Source organism: Salminus brasiliensis, chromosome 1, assembly GCF_030463535.1.
Source record: "Salminus brasiliensis chromosome 1, fSalBra1.hap2, whole genome shotgun sequence".
Lineage (NCBI taxonomy): Eukaryota > Metazoa > Chordata > Actinopteri > Characiformes > Bryconidae > Salminus > Salminus brasiliensis.
Window position 1 is genome coordinate 60,192,912 of NC_132878.1, and position 22,023 is coordinate 60,214,934.

General features: G+C 41.6%; 1 protein-coding gene across 1 annotated transcript; it reads left to right on the plus strand.

The window, feature by feature from the left end:
- Positions 1-12,016: 12,016 nt before the first annotated feature.
- sox11b (SRY-box transcription factor 11b) lies at positions 12,017-14,461 on the plus strand. Its single transcript, XM_072697107.1, has one exon. The coding sequence runs from the start codon at positions 12,163-12,165 to the stop codon at positions 13,369-13,371; it is 1,209 nt and encodes a 402-aa protein (XP_072553208.1). The 5' UTR covers positions 12,017-12,162; the 3' UTR covers positions 13,372-14,461.
- The last annotated feature ends 7,562 nt before the right edge of the window (positions 14,462-22,023 follow it).

Consider the following 22,023-nt stretch of genomic DNA (forward strand, 5'->3'; position numbering starts at 1 on the left):
TAAAAAAAATGATTTGTTTTTCACATTTTGGAAACCTGTCAGTTATTCTTTATATTGTGTAAATTTTTCATGATGAATGGACCAATAGAAATGCTCTGAAATGACTTGGAATAACACTTCCACTGAAAGTTAACTAGGTTTTCCCTTCTCCTGCAAAGCTGCCATTTCGGAGATACAAGGCTTTTGTGTGACACCAGTGACAATATGCTGTTCAGCATACATGTACTACTATGGGCCTCTATCGTCTATTGACTCTCTGATATCTAGCTTCCAGATAGATTGTACATTGTTTGTACATTGTTTGTACATTGTTTTATATAAAACCTAACCTTAATGATTTAATAAAGATGCCATGTCCAACACTGGCATAATGCCAGACTGTAATTGTAAATAGCCCTGATGAGAAGTATAGTGATAGTGTTACAGGTTTCTTTAAATATATAATTAAGCAAGACAGCAATAAGAAGACCCAAGATTGTTTTGCATACTAAATGAGCATTAATTGGCACACTCCTAATGAAACATATCGTAACATTTATATTCATCATTAAACACTAAGCAAGTTAAGGGGTTGGATGGTAGGAATCTTAGATTATTTGTGTGTATCTGTGTACATATCATAGTTATTTATTTTTTATATATACCTTTCGGGTATAAATAATGATATTCCTGCTTTCAATTCAATTTAATGAATCATAAGTACTATTACATTCAATATAATCTGTGACATCAGTGAATTCAAAATACCCAAAAAAATGTATGTAATTAAAAAGTATCAGCGAAGAACAATATTGACCGGCACATCTAACGCCATCATGTTTTTGCATATTTTAATATGTAAGTATCCTTATGAAAAAAACATGATATAATAATCAGATCTCTGCATCATACGCACACACATGCACACGCGCGCACACACACACAGCAAGAGCCTCAGTCAGGTTCATTGAGTTCGTTTCAGGCTCATTAGAGCCAGTCGATGGAGGCATTGGGCGCTGCAGCTGGGGGTGGGACTGCATGCTGCTGGCTCTAAGAGCATACTAAGGCCGCTTTCCGTGTGCGCTTGTGTGTACACCCACACACAGCGTGGTGTACACCTGACTTAGGGCCGTAAGGCCTGCTGGTGACATTAGCAGTGATCTCATTTGCACATCTACTTTCAAATCACTAATGGCAATAAGCTTTCAGCCTATACAGAAACCCCCTATGACAGATTAGACGCAACTCTAGTCTTGAGAGTTTGCATCAGTTCTTCAATGTACACCAAACAGATCGATCTCTCTTATTAGGAGTCATATTGAGAAAATGCTATCACAAAAAATATGGTAAACATGTCATGAGAGTATAATTACAGTCATTTAAATTATATTAGTTAGTTAGGTGGCTACGAAACAACATGAAAATCTGAAATTAAAGCAACGCTAGCTGTTAACATCATATTTGCCTAATTTACCCTAAATATAGTATATCAGACAAGTTTGGAGTTGTGCTTCTTTAGTTTTGCACTTTACATCAATACAAGCTAACAGAACTAGCAAATTAGTTAACGCAGCAAGGCTTATTACACACTAAGGTGTATTACTCATTATTCTACTGAAACAAATGCTCCATTTACATTTAAAACAGATATACATGTGAAAAATGATACACGGGTAGGTAAACGTAGTGTTAGGAGTCTTGCCCAAGGACTCTTATTGGTATAGAGTGGTGTGCTTGTCCAGTCCAGGATTTAGACCCTATTCTGCTTCAAGAATGTGGTGTTGTTACTCACTATGCTACACCAGGCACCAGTGAATTATATGCTATTACCTTTTGTTTCCATATTTACTACATATCTATTAATACACAAAGCAAAGGTCAACACCCTCAAAGCACTCTTACTATATCCACTCATACTGAATCCAATGCACAGGAGCAACACAATAGCTAACAGCTAATGTTAACACTTACACTTTTATATGTTTAATATTGGTAAAAAAAAAAAAATCCAGGAATCTGGAAACCCTGTGCAAGTAAACGGTTTTGAAATCAAGAGTGAGGCAGAGCTACATTAGCCTTGTAGCTGGAAGCCTAATAGCTTTACAAAATCCCTATATGGTGTGTGTGTGTGTGTGTGTGTGTGTGTGTGTGTGTGTGTGTATGTGCATTCATTACTGTGAGGGAGTGTGACTGCTCTAGACAGATGCTGATGGGGTGGTTGTGATAAACCCTGGGTTGTGGATAGAGTTACCTGCATTTTGCTGCACCCTCAGCCTGCGCGTGTTTGGTGTGCTCCAGCTTGGGCCCTGTCTCTCTATCCAGGCACCAGGTAATTAACTGGAATGTCAACATGAGATGAACTGGGGTGAAATAATAGCTTCTTTTATCTACGAGCTGTGATCATTATCTTTGTATTTTTCTTTTTCTACCCATCTCCTCTGCCTGCCGCCCACCTCCTGGCCCCTCCTCGCCATTGTCTTATTTGTTCAAAATTGATGACATCCTCTACTTACCTTTAAATTAGCCTGCCCTGAGGATGGAGTGCTCTGAAGAGGCTTGCAGAGGAGAGAGAACTTCAATTTTTCGAGTAGCTACGAGCAATTTGTGAGTAAGCCCTTGACAGCTTACTAATTCAGCTCTTAAACTTCGGGAACAGCTGAGATCAAAATGGTTCATTGTACACGCTATCTGAGAAAAAAGAATGGATCTAACTTTAGGAGTGAAATGTTCTTTGAACCTTTTTGTAATGACTTTATTTTACCACTTCCTGAGAGCAGCTTATGAGCAATGAAATGCATTTTGAACCCTGACATTAAATGGCATCTCACAGATGACACATGAATCCATGAGTACACTCTTTAGAAAACGGTCAGTAAATGGTTATTGACCCAGACCACAAAGATTTTGGTTGGGGGAGAGAAATGCACCCCTCAACCTCCCACTCTTATGAAATTATGCAAGATAAACCTGGGGTCACTGGATAAGTGTTAATAAAAATAAACTGTGCATATTATAGATGACATTTTCTAATGATCATGGTTTTCATTGCTTATTTCCCTGTGTTTTGCTGTGTGCCACATTCAGCATACAGGAGAAAAAAACATGCTTGCACTTGTTCTCTAGACACAGAGGCACTTCTGGGGCACTGCCATGCTGCTCACACAGGCCCTGTGAATGCTACAAGCTGTTAACATGGTGGTAAAATGAGAAGCAAGATGTTCCAAGTTGTCCATGACATACTGAGGTAGTATGCATGGTGCAGGCCCAGTTTCGACTAAAAAGAAGTTAAGTCAACAACTACCTTTACTTCACTACCTTTTATTTATTCATTCATTGAGATTATGTGATTATACTATGACTGATAATTCCAAACATACATATGGAGTGTTGGCTTGACAGGAAGTCTCTTATTTGAAGCAGACCATTCTGCTACATCTTATGAGAATGCCTTTAAGTAAACTACTCACTTTTACTCACACTTTTTTTAGGATAACCGGAAGAACTGTCAGCTATATGCAAACTGTCCCAAGCATTTTTCAATCAGAATTCATGTTAATTAAATTATGTTTAGTTATGGTGAGTAAGGTCATGCGTGGTGACCTCGGTATGTAGTTCTTTACCATATATTTTAAGCAACATCAAGAAATCATTTTAGCCTGAACTTCTGTTCTATGATCATGTGTTATTTATAGCCTTTCCTTTTTGTCTTCTTAATTATCATCACATTTAATATTAATGAGGTATTAACTGAAATGTCTTTCAGTATTAACTGAAATAATCTTGCCGATCAGATTAAGAATTTGTGACTGAGAAAAGAAAACTACCATTATAACAAGGCATTACACAGAATCTCTACACTGACCATGTATCACAAAACACAGGGTGTGATTATACCTGTTAAAGGTGACATATTATATGCCTTTTCTACAAGTAGTCTGTGATATGCTTTAGTCAAAACAGCACAAGGATCCAGCTCTACTGCACCCTTCTCACCCTGTCTAAACAGCCCGGTTCAGAATGGCCTTCCTTCCCATGACAGATCTACACAATGACTCAAAATCAGACCATTTTTGCAAGTTTACCTGTTACAAAGAAGAATAGGCTTTAAATCCCCAGCAAAGCAAGAACACAGTCCTTGGCAAGACTCCTAACACTACATTCACCCACCCATGTACCATAATTCAAATGTAAGCTTCTCTGGATAAGAGCATCAGCCAAATGCAGTAAATGGTGATGTAACTCATGATTACTGCCAAAGATGATGGTTCCTCTGTGTACTTCAGATTCCTTAAACTTCTCAAACGACCACAAACTACTCCTGAAGCTCACCAGAAATGCAGTAGAAACAAGAATACTCACCATACTTTGAGGAACATGAACTACAGCTACTACGTTGTCCCACTTGCACATGAGGGCCTGTCAACTAAAGCTAGCACTAGCACTTTGGGACAAGCTAAGCTAAACAGAACTGAACCACATGAGAGTGTAAACAAAGTCCTCATAAGCAAGTCTGTTCACTCGGCCGCCATCTTTGTATCAGTTATCTTCAGTCACATGAGACCAGGCTTCTATTTCTATCAATAGGGAAAGGCCAAAATACTGGAAACGGGTTAGATTACCATTTTAAAAACATACCCTAAACTTCTAATGAATAGTTAATAGAGTTTGGCTCAATAATGTACAAAAAATGGTAAAAATGTTTCAGCTTGTTCTGGCTACTGTGTTTGGACAGATCTCTTCATCCTCTACTCACCGCATAGCCAGCAAGCTGATTGGCCTTTTTGGCTGGAGAGCGTAACTTCCTTCATAATTGATACCATGTTGAGTGTTACAAGTGTAACTGCCATTCAGATTTCAACCAGTGTGCGGGTGTCTGTGGGATAAACTCAGGTTGCTGTAATAATATTTGATTTGTTTTTATGTTACTTCTTTGTGTTACTTCTGACACTTTTCCACCGCTTATAACCCCAATGGAACCTCTTTAATAGACGTTCTTTACATTTCTAAAAGGTTATTTACACAGATTTTATTTAAGATATTTATTTTTAGTTTTTTTAAAGATCCATCCATTGTAAAATTCTGTCTGGAATGTTGTTTTTCAGCATAGCTCCAGAGAACCCTTTTGCCACCTTCATTTTTTTAAGAATACACAGCGGCAATACACAGCGGATTAGAAGCTAGGCATAGGTGTTAAGGTGAGCCACTTTCAGCTGCAGTTTAACAGTGGCTGAGCACGCAGAAGATGGATGACTCCCTGACACGACCTTGCCGTAAGGTCATGCACAGTGGTGGATAACTGCCTCTCATTGTCAGGCTGAGTGGGGAAAATCTACAGTCATTACGGCCACAGCATGACTTCCAACAGCTAAGCAGTAAGCGGTGGGGAAAAAACTCTAAAATCCTCCAAAATGAGGAGCAGTCCTAAAATAAACAATGTCGTTATTTTTAATGTTTTTTTTTTTTTTTAACAATTGTAGTTTACAATGCCTCAGGAGATATGCCATTTTTTGTGTGTACTGGACTAGACTTACCTGGTGACTTGACAGAACATTAGTTTGCAACAGCTCACATTAGCTAGAACATTTATTCACCTCTACACTATCACCATGTGTAAAATATGGCGTGTGTCCTATCCCAGGCTGAAACGAGCTCTATGAAGTATGGTGAAAATATGGTATAAATCAAAGATGCAGTGCTTGTGGACATTTCAGCCTGAACAAATCTAGAGGTGAAACAGTTCTTATCCTTTTTTTTCTATGATTTATCCATCTTGCGAGGTGGAAAACAGATTGATAAGAACATTGTTTGGCGTCTTTCAGCGTAACCTTTGCTGTCGCATCTTGAAGTTTTGGTTCTACAGGATTCAGACAGAACTCTACAGATGCTGGTGTCTTTCTAGAGGATAAGAAATAGTGTGTAATTAAGCCTTATCTCAAGCAAGCAACTATTTATTTAACTGGCATGTAGATTAATAAAGCAAGAGCACTGTTCGGGATCTTCCGTCTTGCCCTTTGCCATCAGATACATATAAAACAGAGCACTGTGGCACCTCACTGGCTTTAGTAATCGACAGTTCTGAAAAGGGCACGCACGCACATGTGAATCTATATCCACTCTGCTCCTTCTGCTAGTGTCAGAGAGCTGAAAAAAAGAGCCTTCCCTCAGGCAGTGCAATCCATCAACACAGGGCCTGGCCTTCAGACTAAACACACTCTCATTATAGTAGGTCAGCCACCCCCCAAAAAGCCTCTGAATACATGTTTACTATTACCACACTAAATAACTAAGTATGCCACAGCTATACCACAAATAAGCACTACTGTACATGTGCTTAGGGGTAGCCGAAGTGAGTTGAACAGATGCTAGAAATGGTTCTTTGCGTAGTGCCATAGAAAACCACAAAGAACCGTGTTTGTGGTAGAGATGTGTGAGAGTGTGAGGAATCCTTCACATTTCATTGGATGTAAAGGTCTTTTACCAATTTGAAGGTTCTTCACACTCTCACACATCCCTATTAGAAAAATGGTTCTATATTGAACTAAAATTCATCGCTCAAAGAACTGTTTGTAGTATCTTTATTTTTCATATTATTAGAGAGTCCTTGATTTCCAGTAGAATCAAAGCTACTTGAGCATTTAGGACATTTGGTGAATTCTGTTACACACATGAAAACCCATGAGAGGTGCAAAAAGTGAAGTCCAGAAACCAAACCCCAGTAGTGGTGTCAAGCAGCATCACTCCTAGGAGAAAGCCTCAATGCTCATTGGCTTTCTTTTCACGCTTCAGTAGCATTATCCTAGTTCTAATTGGTCATCAGAAATACAACAGCTATTGGTTGGCCAATAGTACAGCTGCTGCAGGACTGTGTTTAGGGGAGAGATGGATTTCTCCCTTAGAATTATCGGATGGCAGCAGACCCCCCCCCTTTTCTCAAAATTTCAAATCTACACAATATTACATGAATGGCATATTTATCATTCAAATCAGTAAATTTTGCTAAAATATGAAGTGTTTGTATGTGTCTTATCCAGAGTGTAATTACGTTACAGAGGGAGGTGACTGTAGTGTAACGGCCTGTTAAGCCAGCATGCTTTAAATGAAAAATTTGTTTAGCCTAAATGACGCAGTGCTTTGAGTTTGTACTTTGCAGTGTGTTCCGGCTGCTAAACAGAGCCTCCTTTTACAAAAGCTTCTTAGTCCTAAAATGAAAGCTCGTCTTGACTGGAAGAGAAAGTGTTTAATGTGATGCTCACTCTACCGTTTAAGAATCATCTTTATGCTTAGACGCATTTTTGGAACCTAGCCCAGAACTCCTAATCACCGCATTATCGGCTGAGAGCTCTTGCTGACTGTGATTGCTCAATGTCACATGTTTAGCTGCGTCATTACATGAAGCAGTACTGAGTCTCCCATTGCTGACACATATGTGCAAATGCACACACACACACACACACACACACACACACACACACACACACATATCTCCTGTAGAGAAGTACTGCTAATAGAATTGGGGTGAGTTGGGGAGATGGGGATGTAGTAGACTGCTCACTAATGTTTTTGTCACTGAATATAATCAAAGTCTCGGTATAACCTCATTTTAATACCCTTGATTTCAGAAGAACCATTGAATGAACATGTTTCCCAGTACTTTTGTCCAAATAGTATATGTTCATGTATGACCTCAGATGTAGTCATCTAGCCAAGACATGTATAATATGCAATGTGTGTTTCTTTAGTTTACAATAGGTGATGCTAAAGCTAGTACTGTTTACAAACCCTTGATCTGGACTGTCACCAATCACCAATCTATGTAAATGCATGCCAATATCTTTATTTTTATCTTTCCATTTATTACATTATTTAATGCCTAAAATAGCAACTCCACCATTCAGCCACAAAGTTCATTTTCATTTTGTGATGTTCATTTTTTTGTGTTTATATACTAAAATAAATCATACCATGTTGTAATCCACATCGATTTGTCTGTGCAAAACAAATTAAAATCAGAATGCACTTTTAGCGAGTTGAGAGATGTTTTCCAGCATGAATTTACAAAAATGAGATTGAACTCTAGTGTTTGTTAGCAATGTTAGCCTAGCATCTCTCATTCTAATCTAAATCTAATCTTTCTTTTTTTTTTTTTTTTTGCTTTAAGTATACTTAAATATATGTACTTACATATAGTGATGACTGTGTGTTCAGGTGTAGTATGATTGATCATTTCAGAGATACAGTAGGAATGTTGTTACAGTAGCAACAATATGTAAAGCATGATTTGGCTGTGCTACCTACCATAGCACATTTAGTCATCTGTATGGTAATTGCACTTTTTCATGATCCAGTGCCTCATTTTCATATGGGACCAGAGCCTTAATGATGATTTTCTCAAGAGAATCTTAAAGCTGTTCGTTCTGTGTCATCATTACATGTACACGTAGTTGGGAAATACAGTGCTGTAGGGGTGTTAAGTGAAGTAGTTTGGTCTTCGTGCTGAACTAATGATCTGCACGAAAAAGCTCATTGCTTCTAACCCCCACTAATGTACACTCTGAGGTGTGTATGTGTGTGTGTGTTAGTGTGGCTAAAAGCAGGGTAAAGGTGGTAGTGAAGGATAAACTGTCCGGTGCATTTGCAGTGCTGTAAAGTGTTTGTGTTCAGACAAGCACTCACCAGAGTGTTAAGAACACCTTGTTTACATTCTCGTCAAGCCTCGGTGGTTGAAGAGTCTGCGAAGCATCAGACCTTTAAAGTGTGGAGACACGGGGTCAAATGCATTACAGTATGTATTCCACTTCAGAAGCTCCTTATCTAAAACCTGATAACAGAACTCTTTTGCTCTCACCCATTCTCCACAGCCATGCTGTTTCCACTGGGGAAAATGAAGCAATGGAAGAACAGAGATACTCCTGGCTAAAACTGCATTCTTGTGTTGTTGAGACTGTGGAAATCTTGGAAATACTTAGACGAGCACAGCACACAAAAAGCAGCACTGTCCATTTATTTACTGCAAAATGGCTTTCGATGGAATAACTTGACTCGAATGTGAAGAAACAAACTGCGGCCTTTTTGACTTTTCATTTACTGTCTGTCATTGTTTGGGGGTAGTCTACATCTCTAAGCTCGTCACATAAACCCCACTAAAAGCCTGGCAGCAGCTTATTCATACGGCTTTACTGTCCCCAAAACAAAAGTGTGACACTGCAGTCACAGCAGGCCATTTGCATACCTACTGAACAGAGCTCCGAGTTCACACGTCTAACGGCAGCCGTTAGCTGGGCCACGTCCCCTCAGACCAAAGCTGGCCGGCGCATTCCTAATCAACGGCCAGGATGTTGGGCAAGTTAACTAATTTATGTGAATGTGACTCTCCACCTGTACAGAATGGCCTCCCTACAACGTGTTACATTTACTTACCACTGCCTGCACTGAAAAGCACAGGGGAATAGTTAAGGTAAAAAAACAAACAAACAAAAACGGCATTCCAAAGAAAGCTCTGCTTAGAAGGAATGACCAAAGATGTGTGTCTGAAAGGGAAGAATTTCATTAATGAGGGTGGCTGCCGTAGCACTTGGGCCTGCAGTTACCTAATCTGAGTTTGGCCTTTTGTGAGCTGAGGAGATTGGAGACGTATCGAACACACCTGTCTGGGGGCCATTCAGAAATGCATTCCAGCATCTTCAATATCAGATAGCGGCTAGTCAGGGCTGCCTATCGATCCCTTCCTTCTGTGCTGCTGGAAGGGGGGGGCATTAGCTCCCAGTCTTGGGATGATAAGAGTCAGCCAGGAGATGAGTCATTCCCACCTGGAGCTCTCCTTCTTCTCGTTTCTCTCTGTCTCATGTTCACCACTTTTTTTTTCTCTAGTGCTCTCTCTTTCTCTCTCTCTCTCTCTGAATTTCCTGCTGTCCATTCCCTCTTTCTTTCCTGTCGTCTCCTCACCTGTCTACCTCTCTTCTTTTATAGCTTTATTGCTCTCATGCTTATCCCATCTGTCACACCCTTTCCGTCTCTCTCACAGATTCCTTCTTCCTTTACCTGTCTCCCACTTTTCAATATTACTGCATTTCTCTCGCATGCTCTCTCGTCTCCCTCTGTCTTACTGGATCACTTTCTCATCATTCCTCTTGTTTCTCTGTTTCTGCCTCACTGTCTTCCTTACTCGCATTATCGCTCTCCCATTCTCACTCCTTTCTCTCACTGTCTTACTACGCTCTTCTTACTCAGTGTCTTCCGCACTTGTCTTTCTCCTTTAACTGTCTCATTTATTTCTCTCTCATGCTTACCCTTTCTGCCTGTTTCTTTCTCTCTTTCTTTTTTACTCTCTGCCTTTCCTCTCTGCTGGGCTCATTTTGCCCATTATAAAGGCGCCATCTAATTTACTGTAATGCACCACTGCTCAGAGGAGGAGGCTATTATTGATGGGGGAAGGGGTCCAGCAGGAGCCACGTAATGTGACAATGAGAATTCTTAAAAGGCACTGGACTAAAGCCTCACCCCTATTACACACATCTGAATATGCAGGTCCTAACAGTATTGTGCAATATTGCACCCATTAGTATTACTACAGCTCTGTAGCAAACGCATGATTTCAGTGAAATAACAAAAGGTAAATAGACAACTAAGACTATATGGTGTAAACAGGTCTATTCAAGACTATCTATCCCAATGAGGTATTAAATGTCACAAGCCATGGGATGAGTGCAAACCAAGACTTTTATATTCACACAGATGTATGAGTATAGCTGTTCACATCACTTGGGCCTGGCAGGCGGGCCCTCAGAAGCAGCTGATCTTTAGCCACCTCAGCAGTCAGTCGCGACGTGAGCCGCTCGCAGTGTGTCGCTGCCGGTGGAAATTAATCTGAAGCTATATCTCAATATCTCTGTGCAAAAGTGCCCATGCACTGCCTGGGGTAGGTTGGGTAAGGTGGGGGTGAGCAGGGGAGAGGCAGGGCAGGATTCTCTCACTGCATGTCTAATGTGTCACCACATGAGATTGAAGCAGGAGGGGAGAGGCAGTGAGTGCTGTACCGGAGGGGGGATGGGCAGTACAAATTCAAAGGGGTAAATGATTGCCCTCTAGGGGATGCAGAGAGAGAGAGTAGAGAGAGAAGCTGCTTATCAGTGGAGGCCTGGCCAGCAGCCAGCGCTGATGCTGGGGTGGCCTGCAGGGAGAGAGGCCGCCGTCCTCCTTGACACAGCAAACTCTCTCTGCCTGCCTTATATGCCAACACTGTAAACATGTAAGTGAAGGATGAGAAACCTATTTGGACAAGTGTTGTTTTTCTTTCAATTAATGTCCACCCGTTTACGTCTGTTCCACTGTTGGATATAGTCACACAAAAACCTTGTATCTGCATTTTTTTTCATTTTTCACTTTTTTGCTGTCACCCAATAGAAATGCTCCAGAATGACTCATTGATCATTTTACATTGAAAGTTAAGGTTTTTCCTTCTCTTGTAAAGTTGCCTCTTTTTTTTTACATACAAGGTTTTTGCATGACCATACATACACCTCTAAGGAGGCTCATATATATATATATATATATATATTAATATGTTTTCTTCGAGGAGGATGAAGTACAGGACACTGTTAAGGCCTATTACAGATCATACACCACTCAGTGCCAGACGCAGTCCTCAAGCGCCACCATCAGCTTTTAATCACACCTTAAGAGCTGCAAAACACTTCGACTTTCCAAGGCGCATGGAATATTAATTCACATAATGACGGCCAAGTCCAAGCTCTTTTAACCGGGTCGTTTTTTTTCCGCGTGTGTAATTACCTGATATCTACCTCCTCTACAAGACGGCGGTGGTTTAGTTGTGCCTCTGTGTGTCTCACACGCCGAGCCCAGACCCAGACAGCGTGAAGCCCCGCCCCCATCCACCAACGACCAATCAGCGGTTGGAAATAAGCGCGAAGGAATGTCTAAAGCATTGGAGGCGGGGCGGATGCTCGTGATTGGATAATTACGAGTGACGTAGCCGGTATGAAAAAAGCCCTGAGAAGTAGTTAAGAAGGCAGCCAGGAACTTTGCAAAGAGGTTTAGGCTGAGCTTTAAGGCTGTGAGAAGGGAAAAGAAAAAAAATAAAAATAAAGCAGAAACAGGAAAATATAAATATATGTATATCTCAGCGAGTACAGCGAAACTTCACCTTAAGAGACTGTGAAACGGAGCATGGTGCAGCAAACGGAGCACAGCGAGACGGAGAGCAGCATGTCCCGGGAGGCCACGGACACCGAGGAGGCAGAGCTGACGGCGTGCAGCCCGGTGCCTCCGAAACCAGACTGGTGCAAGACGGCGAGCGGCCACATCAAGAGACCCATGAACGCCTTCATGGTCTGGTCCAAGATCGAGAGGAGAAAGATCATGGAGCAGTCGCCGGACATGCACAACGCCGAGATCTCCAAGCGGCTGGGGAAGCGGTGGAAAATGCTGAAGGACAGCGAGAAGATCCCCTTCATCAGGGAAGCTGAGCGGTTACGGCTGCAGCACATGGCCGATTACCCCGACTACAAGTACAGACCCAAGAAGAAGCCAAAGCTTGACAACTCTTCAAAGCCGGCTGGGCTCTCACCGGAAAAGAGCAGCGGCAAAGCGTCGGTGGTGAAAGCAGCGGCGAAGAAGTGCGCCAAAGTTAAGCCCAGCAAACCCGGCATGAGCGTCTCCTCCGCCGCGGCGAAAGCCTCTCACCACCACCACCACCAAGACGTGAGGTACAACTACGTGTTCACGAACTTAAAAGTGTCCAAGTCCGTCAAGAGGGAGCTCACGGACGACGAGGACGACGACGACGATGATGACGATGACGACGAGGACGACGACGACGACTACGAGGACGAGCTGCCCACTCGGATTAAAGTGGAGGAAGACGAGGAGGAGCACCGGCAGCAGCAGCGGCTGAGGCCGTACGGCGTGGCCAAAGTGCCGGCGAGTCCCACTCTGAGCTCCGCCGCGGAGCCGGAGGGCGCCAGCATGTACGAGGAGTCGAGACACGGCGGCAGACTTTTCTACAGCTTCAAGAACATCACGAAGCAGAGCTCGAGCCACTACCACCTCCCCGCCTCCTACTCCTCATCCTCCTCCTCGGCTTCGCCAGCCTCCTCTTTCCGCTCCCTCTCCACCTCGTCCAGCTCGGGCGACGACGCGGACGACCTCCTGGTCGACTTCAGTTTGAACTTGGCCGCCGGCCCTCACGCAGCCGAGCTGGGCAGCAGCTCGGGGAACCTTTGCCTTTCTCTGGTGGATAAGGATTTGGACTCGTTCAGCGAGGGCAGCCTCAGCTCCCACTTCGAGTTCCCGGACTACTGCACCCCGGAGCTGAGCGAGATGATAGCCGGCGACTGGCTGGAGGCGAACTTTTCAGACTTGGTGTTTACTTGCTAAGTGCAGCTAGCTTCAGCTAGGCTAGGCTAACCCCCCTCCTCCGCTACCCGGGAACACGACTCGCATCTTCAGGTTCTTTTTTTAAAGACTCGCCTCTCTGGCCTCGTCCTCTGCCGGTGTGAGGAGAGGAAGCGAAACCAGGGGCGTTCAGAGGAAAAGTGACATCGCAAAAAAAGTGACATTTGTCGCCGTGACAGGGTTTTGTGGGTGCCCCCCCCCACCCCTCATTTCTGTCTGTGAGGGGTCGCAGTGAAACTGCTAACATGAGGTGGACGGCAAAGTGTAAAACCTCTGAACTATGCATTCACGTCCCACCCCATGTTCTCTACAGGGAGCTGAAACGAGGCTGCTGGTCTGGGAGGGAAAAAAAGGAGGCAAAAATCTGAAACACTGTTCAGGATGTTAAAACTTTTTTCTCCGAGGTTTTATGTGATTTCTGTACGCCACAACTGTTTGTTTTCTAACCGGTTCCGTTTCCCCTCCAGGTGTGGAGATAAAGCAGATAAACTGTTGTAGAACCACAGTTATGGCAGGAAGCATTTTTGATACATAACCAACATACCTCATCTTTTTAAAAAAAAAAAGTGATAAAATATTTTCTGGCTTATTTTTGTACAGTTAAAGGGAATGTTCTTACTGTGCTCAGTGAGGTTTCTTCAGGCACTTCTACCCGGTTTCATTGGTTTAAGCATGCAAGGGTTAAAACGAGATCATCTTGCATCTAAAATGCCTTGTTATTATTTCAGTCTAGGCTGTGTACAGTTGTAGAGCTGACCATGCGTTTCTAGAGATGTACGATGGAATTGGGGAATTATAGACCTCATTGCTGGTACTAGATTCAAGATTGTATATGTTCTGTAATATAGTAAAGCTAGGAGTTTATGTATATCAGTGTGAATGGGTCCCAAATAGCAGGTGTGAAACTCAATTTTTTTTTTTATCATCTTTAATGGCACATTTTTTTTGTTTTTCATTATTTTGTGCAATATACTCTTGAAATGGACCATCTGCGTTTTGTAGCAAAGGAAATGCGTTACATGTCGTCATGCTGAAGTCTGTATCTTGGCAAATAAATCAGCTGGAACTGATATATGATGTCTTTTTGTGTGTGTGTTATGCTCAGGTACAAGTGATGGCGTGGGATCAAGTTGACCATGTTGCATCTTGCACTGGTTTGTGTCATTGGACACCTTTCTTTACCCCCCCCCCCCCCCCCATTCTTTCCTTTCCCTGTCCTTAACTGGCAAGGATCTGAGTCCTACAAAAACAACAAAACTCAAATATTGCGCGGTCTTGAGGGGCCACTTTGATTGGTCAAGCTGCTCCCGCTGTAGCAGGCCAGTTAAGCCCCTCTTTCCCTGTGCAGCCATAGGTTCAAGTGAATCAGTGCAGCTGTTCCACTCAAAGGTCCTCTCTGCTTACACAGGCAGCAGGAGTACAGTCTAGCTTTGCACATTGCTTTTGCAGAGAACCTTTTTTACTGACAAGTTATGGATGACATAAATAAAGCTTTGCCTTAAGTGTCAAAAGGGTCCAAAAGCAAGCTGTTTTGGTGGTGATGTAGCTTCAGAAGACTAAAGTCTATCTCATGTTCAGTCTAAGCTGGTTTGTTTTGGGTGTGTGGGTTTTTTTGTCCCCCTCTTCCCCTTGTATACACAGTTTTTCATTTCTAGTAAAATCCCCAACTCGAACTGACCCAAAAGGCAGTTGAAGACACCAGCAGGATGTTAATGCTTTGGCCTGAGCTAGGCTTGGGTCTGGATTCTAGAGGAGGAGAGTGGTCTAGTGGGATATAGCTGCTTTCCAGCACTCTCATTTACCACATATGTTAATCTACAGAAGGAAAGTCACTTTCTGGAGGGCTGCCACAGTATATGGCTTTGATTATCCATTCTTCTGTTCCTTTCGTGGGGGTGGGTGTGTGTGTGTGTGTTTGTGTTAACAGTTCAAATGACTTAAAAAAAAAAAATAAAAAGCTGTATGTGAGTATATCACACTCTTTCTCTCCTTTCTGCTCATCCACACAGCCAATCATTTCCACATTGACTTATTTGCTATGATAAAGCAACATGACATCCAAGAGGTGAAAGCAGGGGCATGGAGCTGTTTATGTCTGCGTTTTTCAGGGGTGCACTATTTGCAAAATTGTTATAAATGCTCTCAGGGCCTTTACCACTTGGACCAGCAGGTTAGCATTCTGCTCGCATTCATTTTGGAGCTAATGCTTTTTGGCCATATGTTCACACTGCATATCGACCGTGACAGGGCCTATTATGTGTCTCTTCTCTCCACTGCTCTGGAGGTTGTTCAGGCTCTGCGGCTCAGGGCTGTGATTTAAAAGTCAATCCAATGGCTGCTGTGGTGCTTGATTAGCACAGGAAGCTAAGGGTGCTGGAACAGCTAATTATGATGAAGGGGACTGACGGTGTGTCTGATTTTTCTTCTTTTTTTTTTCTTCAACTGGCCTACAAAGATCAAATGCTAGTTAACATTCCATGTGATGTACAGACCGTGAAAACACCAAGAGCCGTATCCTGAATAAACAGGGACCTCTGATGATACGATTCATAAATCTTACAAATCTAGTTATGAGCAGTAGGTTAACCTTTAGGGCATTTTGGGCCATCAGAGTGACCCCTAATGATTTATACACTAAATAAAATAATGCATGCATGTACAGGTTAGTTCATTTTGATTTAACAGAACTATTTAAACTTGTTTAGGTTGGAAACAAATGGATTCAATTCTTGAGCCAGGAAATGGAAAGTTGTCCAATCAGGATAGGTAAAGTCAGTTAGGTGAGCACTTCCAATGGTAAGGTAAGGTTAGTCGGTAATGTAACCAGACAGTAACAGTGGAATTCAATTATATTTGATTTCTAGTAGATAGGACCAATTTCCTTAGGAAAACCTTTACTCTAGGCCTTCTGGAAAACATCAGCAACTCTGTGTTAAGGCTCTTTACTGGACGAACCACTGTAAAACCTTAAAACACTAGGTACACTATATGTTAATATCATATAGAAACTGAAAATAAAAATGTCTGTGCTTAATCTAATACAGTCAAGAAATGTCCATGTGCACTGCTTTTAGCTTACTGTTAACAGTCACAGTCCAATAGGGAGCTGTCAGAAATGGGCATTATTATGAAGATTGTTGTTCCTCATTTATTGACCACTCTTTGGCATTTTTGTCCTAAATAGAAGTCCTAGCTCTAATTGTCAACGTTTGCCACAGGATTTAAGAACATCTTAAAGACCCCAGGTCAGGCAACACTTTCAGGTCTGGTATCATGGAAATTTGCTTTAGAAAAACAATGATACAGGCACAATTAGATTACTTAGAATGCTGAGATAACTTAGCAAGCTTTGCAAGTTACTAAACACCAACAAGGTGCTCCAACAGAGATAGCTATTGACAGTGTAGTGCTGCTCCTGCCACATCTAACTTGATTACCCTGCTGCATTCATGCATGAATGTAAAGGAAGCCTTTGATATGCGCACATGTGCAACTTGTTAAAGATGTGAATTAAGCTGATTTGGCAGTGTCTACAGGAGTTCATCCCTCAGCTGGGTGCCCTCCCACCCCTCCCACCCACGTCGACTGCATTTCTATCGCGGCTTTATTAGCTTCTCTCTGTGTTGCCTCAGAAGACTATCTGGCTGACAGCAAATAACAAGCAAAGCAGATTATTGACACTCATACTGCAGAAAGCATGTGTCTACCTAGCGGCTCCAGGCGCACACAGATGGCGGTCTGGTACAAGGACGTCTGTAAGGCTGTCTGTAGCATTGACTAACCCAAACAGATCTCTGTATGCTGGATTTGCAAGCCAAACCTTATGCTGCTGCCTCCAGAACCAGGAACCGGCACGCCGGCGGAGATATGCTCAGCAGGCGTCCAGACCTGTTAATGCCATTAATAAGCTCCATGCATTTTTGGCTTTGATTCGGGAAACTAAAAAGGTGTTTGGAGACATAATTTCAATGCAGTTGTTTCCTCTTAAGCAGATATTGGAAGAGGACGAACGGAATGCCTGTTGGGATTACTTCTTAACAGCCTTCCTTACTCTGAATTCTTACTTAAGGTAATCCAACACACCATCCTCAGGAGGCTCAGTACTTTGGTCCAACATTTTAAGCGCGTCGCATTCACTGTATGTAGCTTGATTCAGTCACGTTCCATTAGCTTGACTAAAGATGACTAAAGCATGTCTACATTTAGGCCTATATCCTCACAATATCAAGTGCATCATATGTAGGTATTAAAATACAATATCATGTTATTTAATATAAGTAATATTTTCAACTACTTTCTGATTACAAAGACAGCTAATCTCTTTCCATTGTGTTGTTGATCATGGTAATTTACTGATAAATAATCAGAAAAATGGTGAGTTGGTGCTCCTTCCTTTCATTTTATTGCATTACCTGTATGTATATACAATATAAAGTGGGACCCTATACCACCCTATATCTATTAATTTCAGATTAAATGTTGGATTAGCAGGTGTCTGCCAACATTTGGACGTACATTGATCTTCTTATCAGAATCATCCTAGTCAGGGTCACAGTGGGTCTGAGGGCCAACCTAGAATCGCTGGGCACAGTCAAATCACCTACCATGTGTGTTTTTGGGAGGTAGGTGGAAACCCAGAGCACCAGAGGCCACATTTGGACATACAGTGCACTTTTCAATAAGTGTTTCTCAGCGAACCTGCCTTCTACTAAAATGAGATGTATGAAGTTTCCTGACATTGCCATAAGGTCACCTTTAAGTGACAGCCAAAGGCTTGCAGGAGCAGTGTCACAGCTTACGTTCTTTCAGGGGCCCATACTGTCATACTGACACAAAGGCTTATTCATAAAGCATTCTAATAGAGGAGCAATGGGATTATTTATGAGAATGCATGGCATAGAGTCAGTACTGATTTAAACCTAGATGGCCCTTTTAGATCAAACTCTGTATCTGTAGATGACATTAATATTTTACACATTGTTTGTTTAGCACTGCTGAATAATTCTGTAGTGTGCAAAGCGACAGAGTCTCAGTCCTCCAGAGATCCTGCTCTGGGCTCTTTTTTTTAACCTCAGGTTACCTTTAAACTAAAGCTGCCTCCACCAGTTTCTCAACAGTTTCTATTTTTAGGAATAGCAACATGCACCTAGTGGGAAATGGACGTGTTGTCGGTTCTGTAACCTTTATGTCTTGTACACTTGTGAAGTGAGATTCAAAGTATTACAATGAATCTTGATTTGTAGTGTCAATTTAAGGAACCATATAATTAAAATCTCTTACTGTCATGCAAAAACCTTGACTCTCCAAAATGGCAACTTTACTGGAGAAGGAAAAATTCACATGAAAAGTGAAAGGTGGAGATACAAGGTTTTTGCGTGACAGTGACTATACGTAAGTGTGTATGCAAACTTACTTAGGCCCCTGGAAAAATTGTTTAATTATATTAATACACAAATTGATTGAAGTCTTTACATTTAGAAATTTTTTTATGTTGCATTTAAGACTGCTTTGATTGATCACATGCTCTGAGCCTCATTGAAAAAAGCAGTCCAAGCTAAAAACAGGGGCCTAAAGATTAGAGAAGTAGGCTTGAGAGTAGAAGGCTTGTTCAATCCCCTATACTGTCAGGAAGGGAGGTTGGGGGGAGTAAAGAAACAGTGCTTTCTCCTCCCCTAGCATTCATGGCTGACCCCCAACTGGTTCCTCCCTGGGTACTAAGTTGCTGCTTACTGCTCTGGGTATGTGTGCTCACTGCCATAGGTGGGCTAAATGGGGAGGCAACATTTTCTTGAGCTGCTGTACAATGGCTTAAAAAAAGATACTGGTGAAATAAACTACTGTAGGCTGAAAGGGAGGTCATATGTAAATATTATCATGGTTATGACTTCACAAACATGATGAAATTGAAACTGGCTGCTTTTTGACTTTTAGGTTCCATAAGCACTATATGTCCAAATGTTTATGGACAACCCTTTTAATTAATGCATTTACCTACATTAAATTGTAAATGTACAGCTAGTCTAGTCCCTGTAAAAAAGTATTGCCAATAGAATAGGACTCTCTAGAGCAGATACATTAACCTATTTAACACCATACATAATGTCAAGCGTGGGCTATAGAACTGTGGAGCAGTGGAACTGTGCTCTCTGGATTGATGGTTGTCCTTCCAATACTTTTAGGATGAGTTGGGGCGTTGGGGATGAGGTGGGGTGGTGATTATTCAGTGTCCTGACCTCGCTAACTCTCTTGTCACTGAATGCTATCAGATTCTTACAGAAATGCTTTCAGAAGGAACAATGCATGAGCAGGTGTACCAATACTACTACTAAACAGTCTGTAGATATATTTATTAAAGCTATGATCAAACTATAGTCCACTATTGTTTTTACATTCAAATGTGAAAAGTTAATGGTTTGTTGAGTCTATGGAATGTGAAAACACCATTAACATGATCATTCCAACCAAAAAGGGAATGTATTCACAAAGTGATTTGTGTCTCTGTGCAACTTCAGAAAAGGATCAATTGGCAAATCAATGCTTCTGGTTGAAATGGAAGCTCCTGGGTGTGGCAGACAGCCCAGGCAGCAGCCTCCCTTAAGCTCTGTTCTATTGACATGGTAAAATGTCTTCTAGTGGAGGGGTGGGAGTCATGGGGGAAATCTATTGTGAACTTTCTCCTGACTGCCTTTACTATTGTTGCTTTATTTCCTTAATATTGTGTCTGTTCAATGGCTATGTTATACCTTTAAACATTTTTTAAATGTATTTCTAGAATCAGAATTAAAATCAGATTTATTGGCCAAGTATGTTCACACACACAAGGAATTTGTGTCCGGCTCTTAATGTCTCTCTGCTATTAAAATATACAGCTACTCTACATATCATTTACAGACAATACAAAATATACAGAGAACAACAGAACAATAGTACTTGATGGCAATGGTCAAAAGCCAATCCGCACCAAGAGCCCTTGGAGCTTCAAGTACGGCTCGGCTCGAGCCACCATCCCTCAAAATCCACGGTCAAAATCCAGTGTCCAGACTTTTTTCTGTCCTGCACTGAAGTGGTGGGGCGAGCTTCCCCTGGGTGTCCGAACAGCAGAGTCGCTCGCTGTCTTCAAACGCAGACTGAAGACCCACCTCTTCAGAGAGTACTTGGGCAAAGTGTAGAGTATTATGGTCTCCATACTGATTTGTGTTTAGTGGTGTCTAAATTTAGAGGTATCTTTGAATTTTTAGTCTATTCAAACTAGCTGAGGTTATTCTTGGGTAAATCACTTTGGTAAGTTCCTCTGGATAAGAGCGTCTGCTAAATGCCTTAAATGTAAATAGTAGACACAATATACATAGACCTCACGAGGGCATTTCTATACAGTGTGCTTTACAGTGTTATTTACAGAATAGCAGTATGCAATACTATACAGATTAAATATTGTATAACCACAGCAGTGGACACATGTGAAATGGATGATGGTGCAGTACTGCAGTAAATGTAGAATAAGACTGATAATAGTTTATTAGTAATATTTATGGCCTGTAGCTGATGATGGTGATCAGCTGTCGATGAAGGTGGTGTCAGACATAGTTCTGTAGCCTCTGCCACATGGGAGCAGCTGAAAAAGGTTGTGACCAGGGTGCAAGGAGTCTGTAAAGATTTTCTCTGCCTGTTTTCTGGTTCTTGAGCAGTACAAATCCTGAATGGAGGGCAGAGAAGCACCGATGATTCTCTGGCAACTGCACAGAAGAAGAAAAAAAAAACTAATTATGGAAAAACTGGGAAAAAAATTAAAATACAATACTTTTGTGTGAAAGCAATAATATACAGTATATATACTCTATGTATTATTATGATTAGCCGCACCACAGTTCTCTGGCCCCTGGCCCCTGTCCTGGCATGGAGTGTGATAATATATGTGAGCAAATGCTTGAAGTGCACAAGAACTGTAAGCTACTGACATGAAAGCTCAGTAAACCATGTTCTTATAAACTGGGTATTTCTGGTTTAAACATCATTCAAAGCACACATCAGGTAATGTCACAACCATGGTGAATTCAAAACAGCCTGTTTTTCCTGCATTGTTTCCATATATGGACTTTATATGGCTGAGGAGTGAACAGTACATTCACTGTAAATAAATGTGCTGTCTTTATTTAAAATTATGCTTCAATTTTGCATCAAAACGTACACTGAACTTTTAATAACTGTACAGAAGGTACAGATTCCTGTTCTGTATCCTATTAGAGGATCATTGTTCACTGCAGCATGATAACTGATACTATTAAGATACCATAAGGTAAAGACACCTCATTTTCACTGTTCTCACAATGTTTACATCAATTAAAAAAAGCAAAGAAAGTTGTTGTGATCCCTTTAAATAAATCTCCTACAAGGAGCTTCTTTGAAGCTGTTGGCAGAATGCACACTACTTACCTGCCCTGGAGTTGTTGAATTCTGCATCACAACCATCGACAATTAACGTCTGAGATTTTGCAGCTACAGACATTAAAGCTCAGTGAAGTAGTCTTTATTGATTGTATTATATTGTATTAGTCATTATACATAGCACACACATGTTGATTTTTACATACTGAGCTCTCACTGTTATACATTGAATCACAGAGCATCAACCAATTC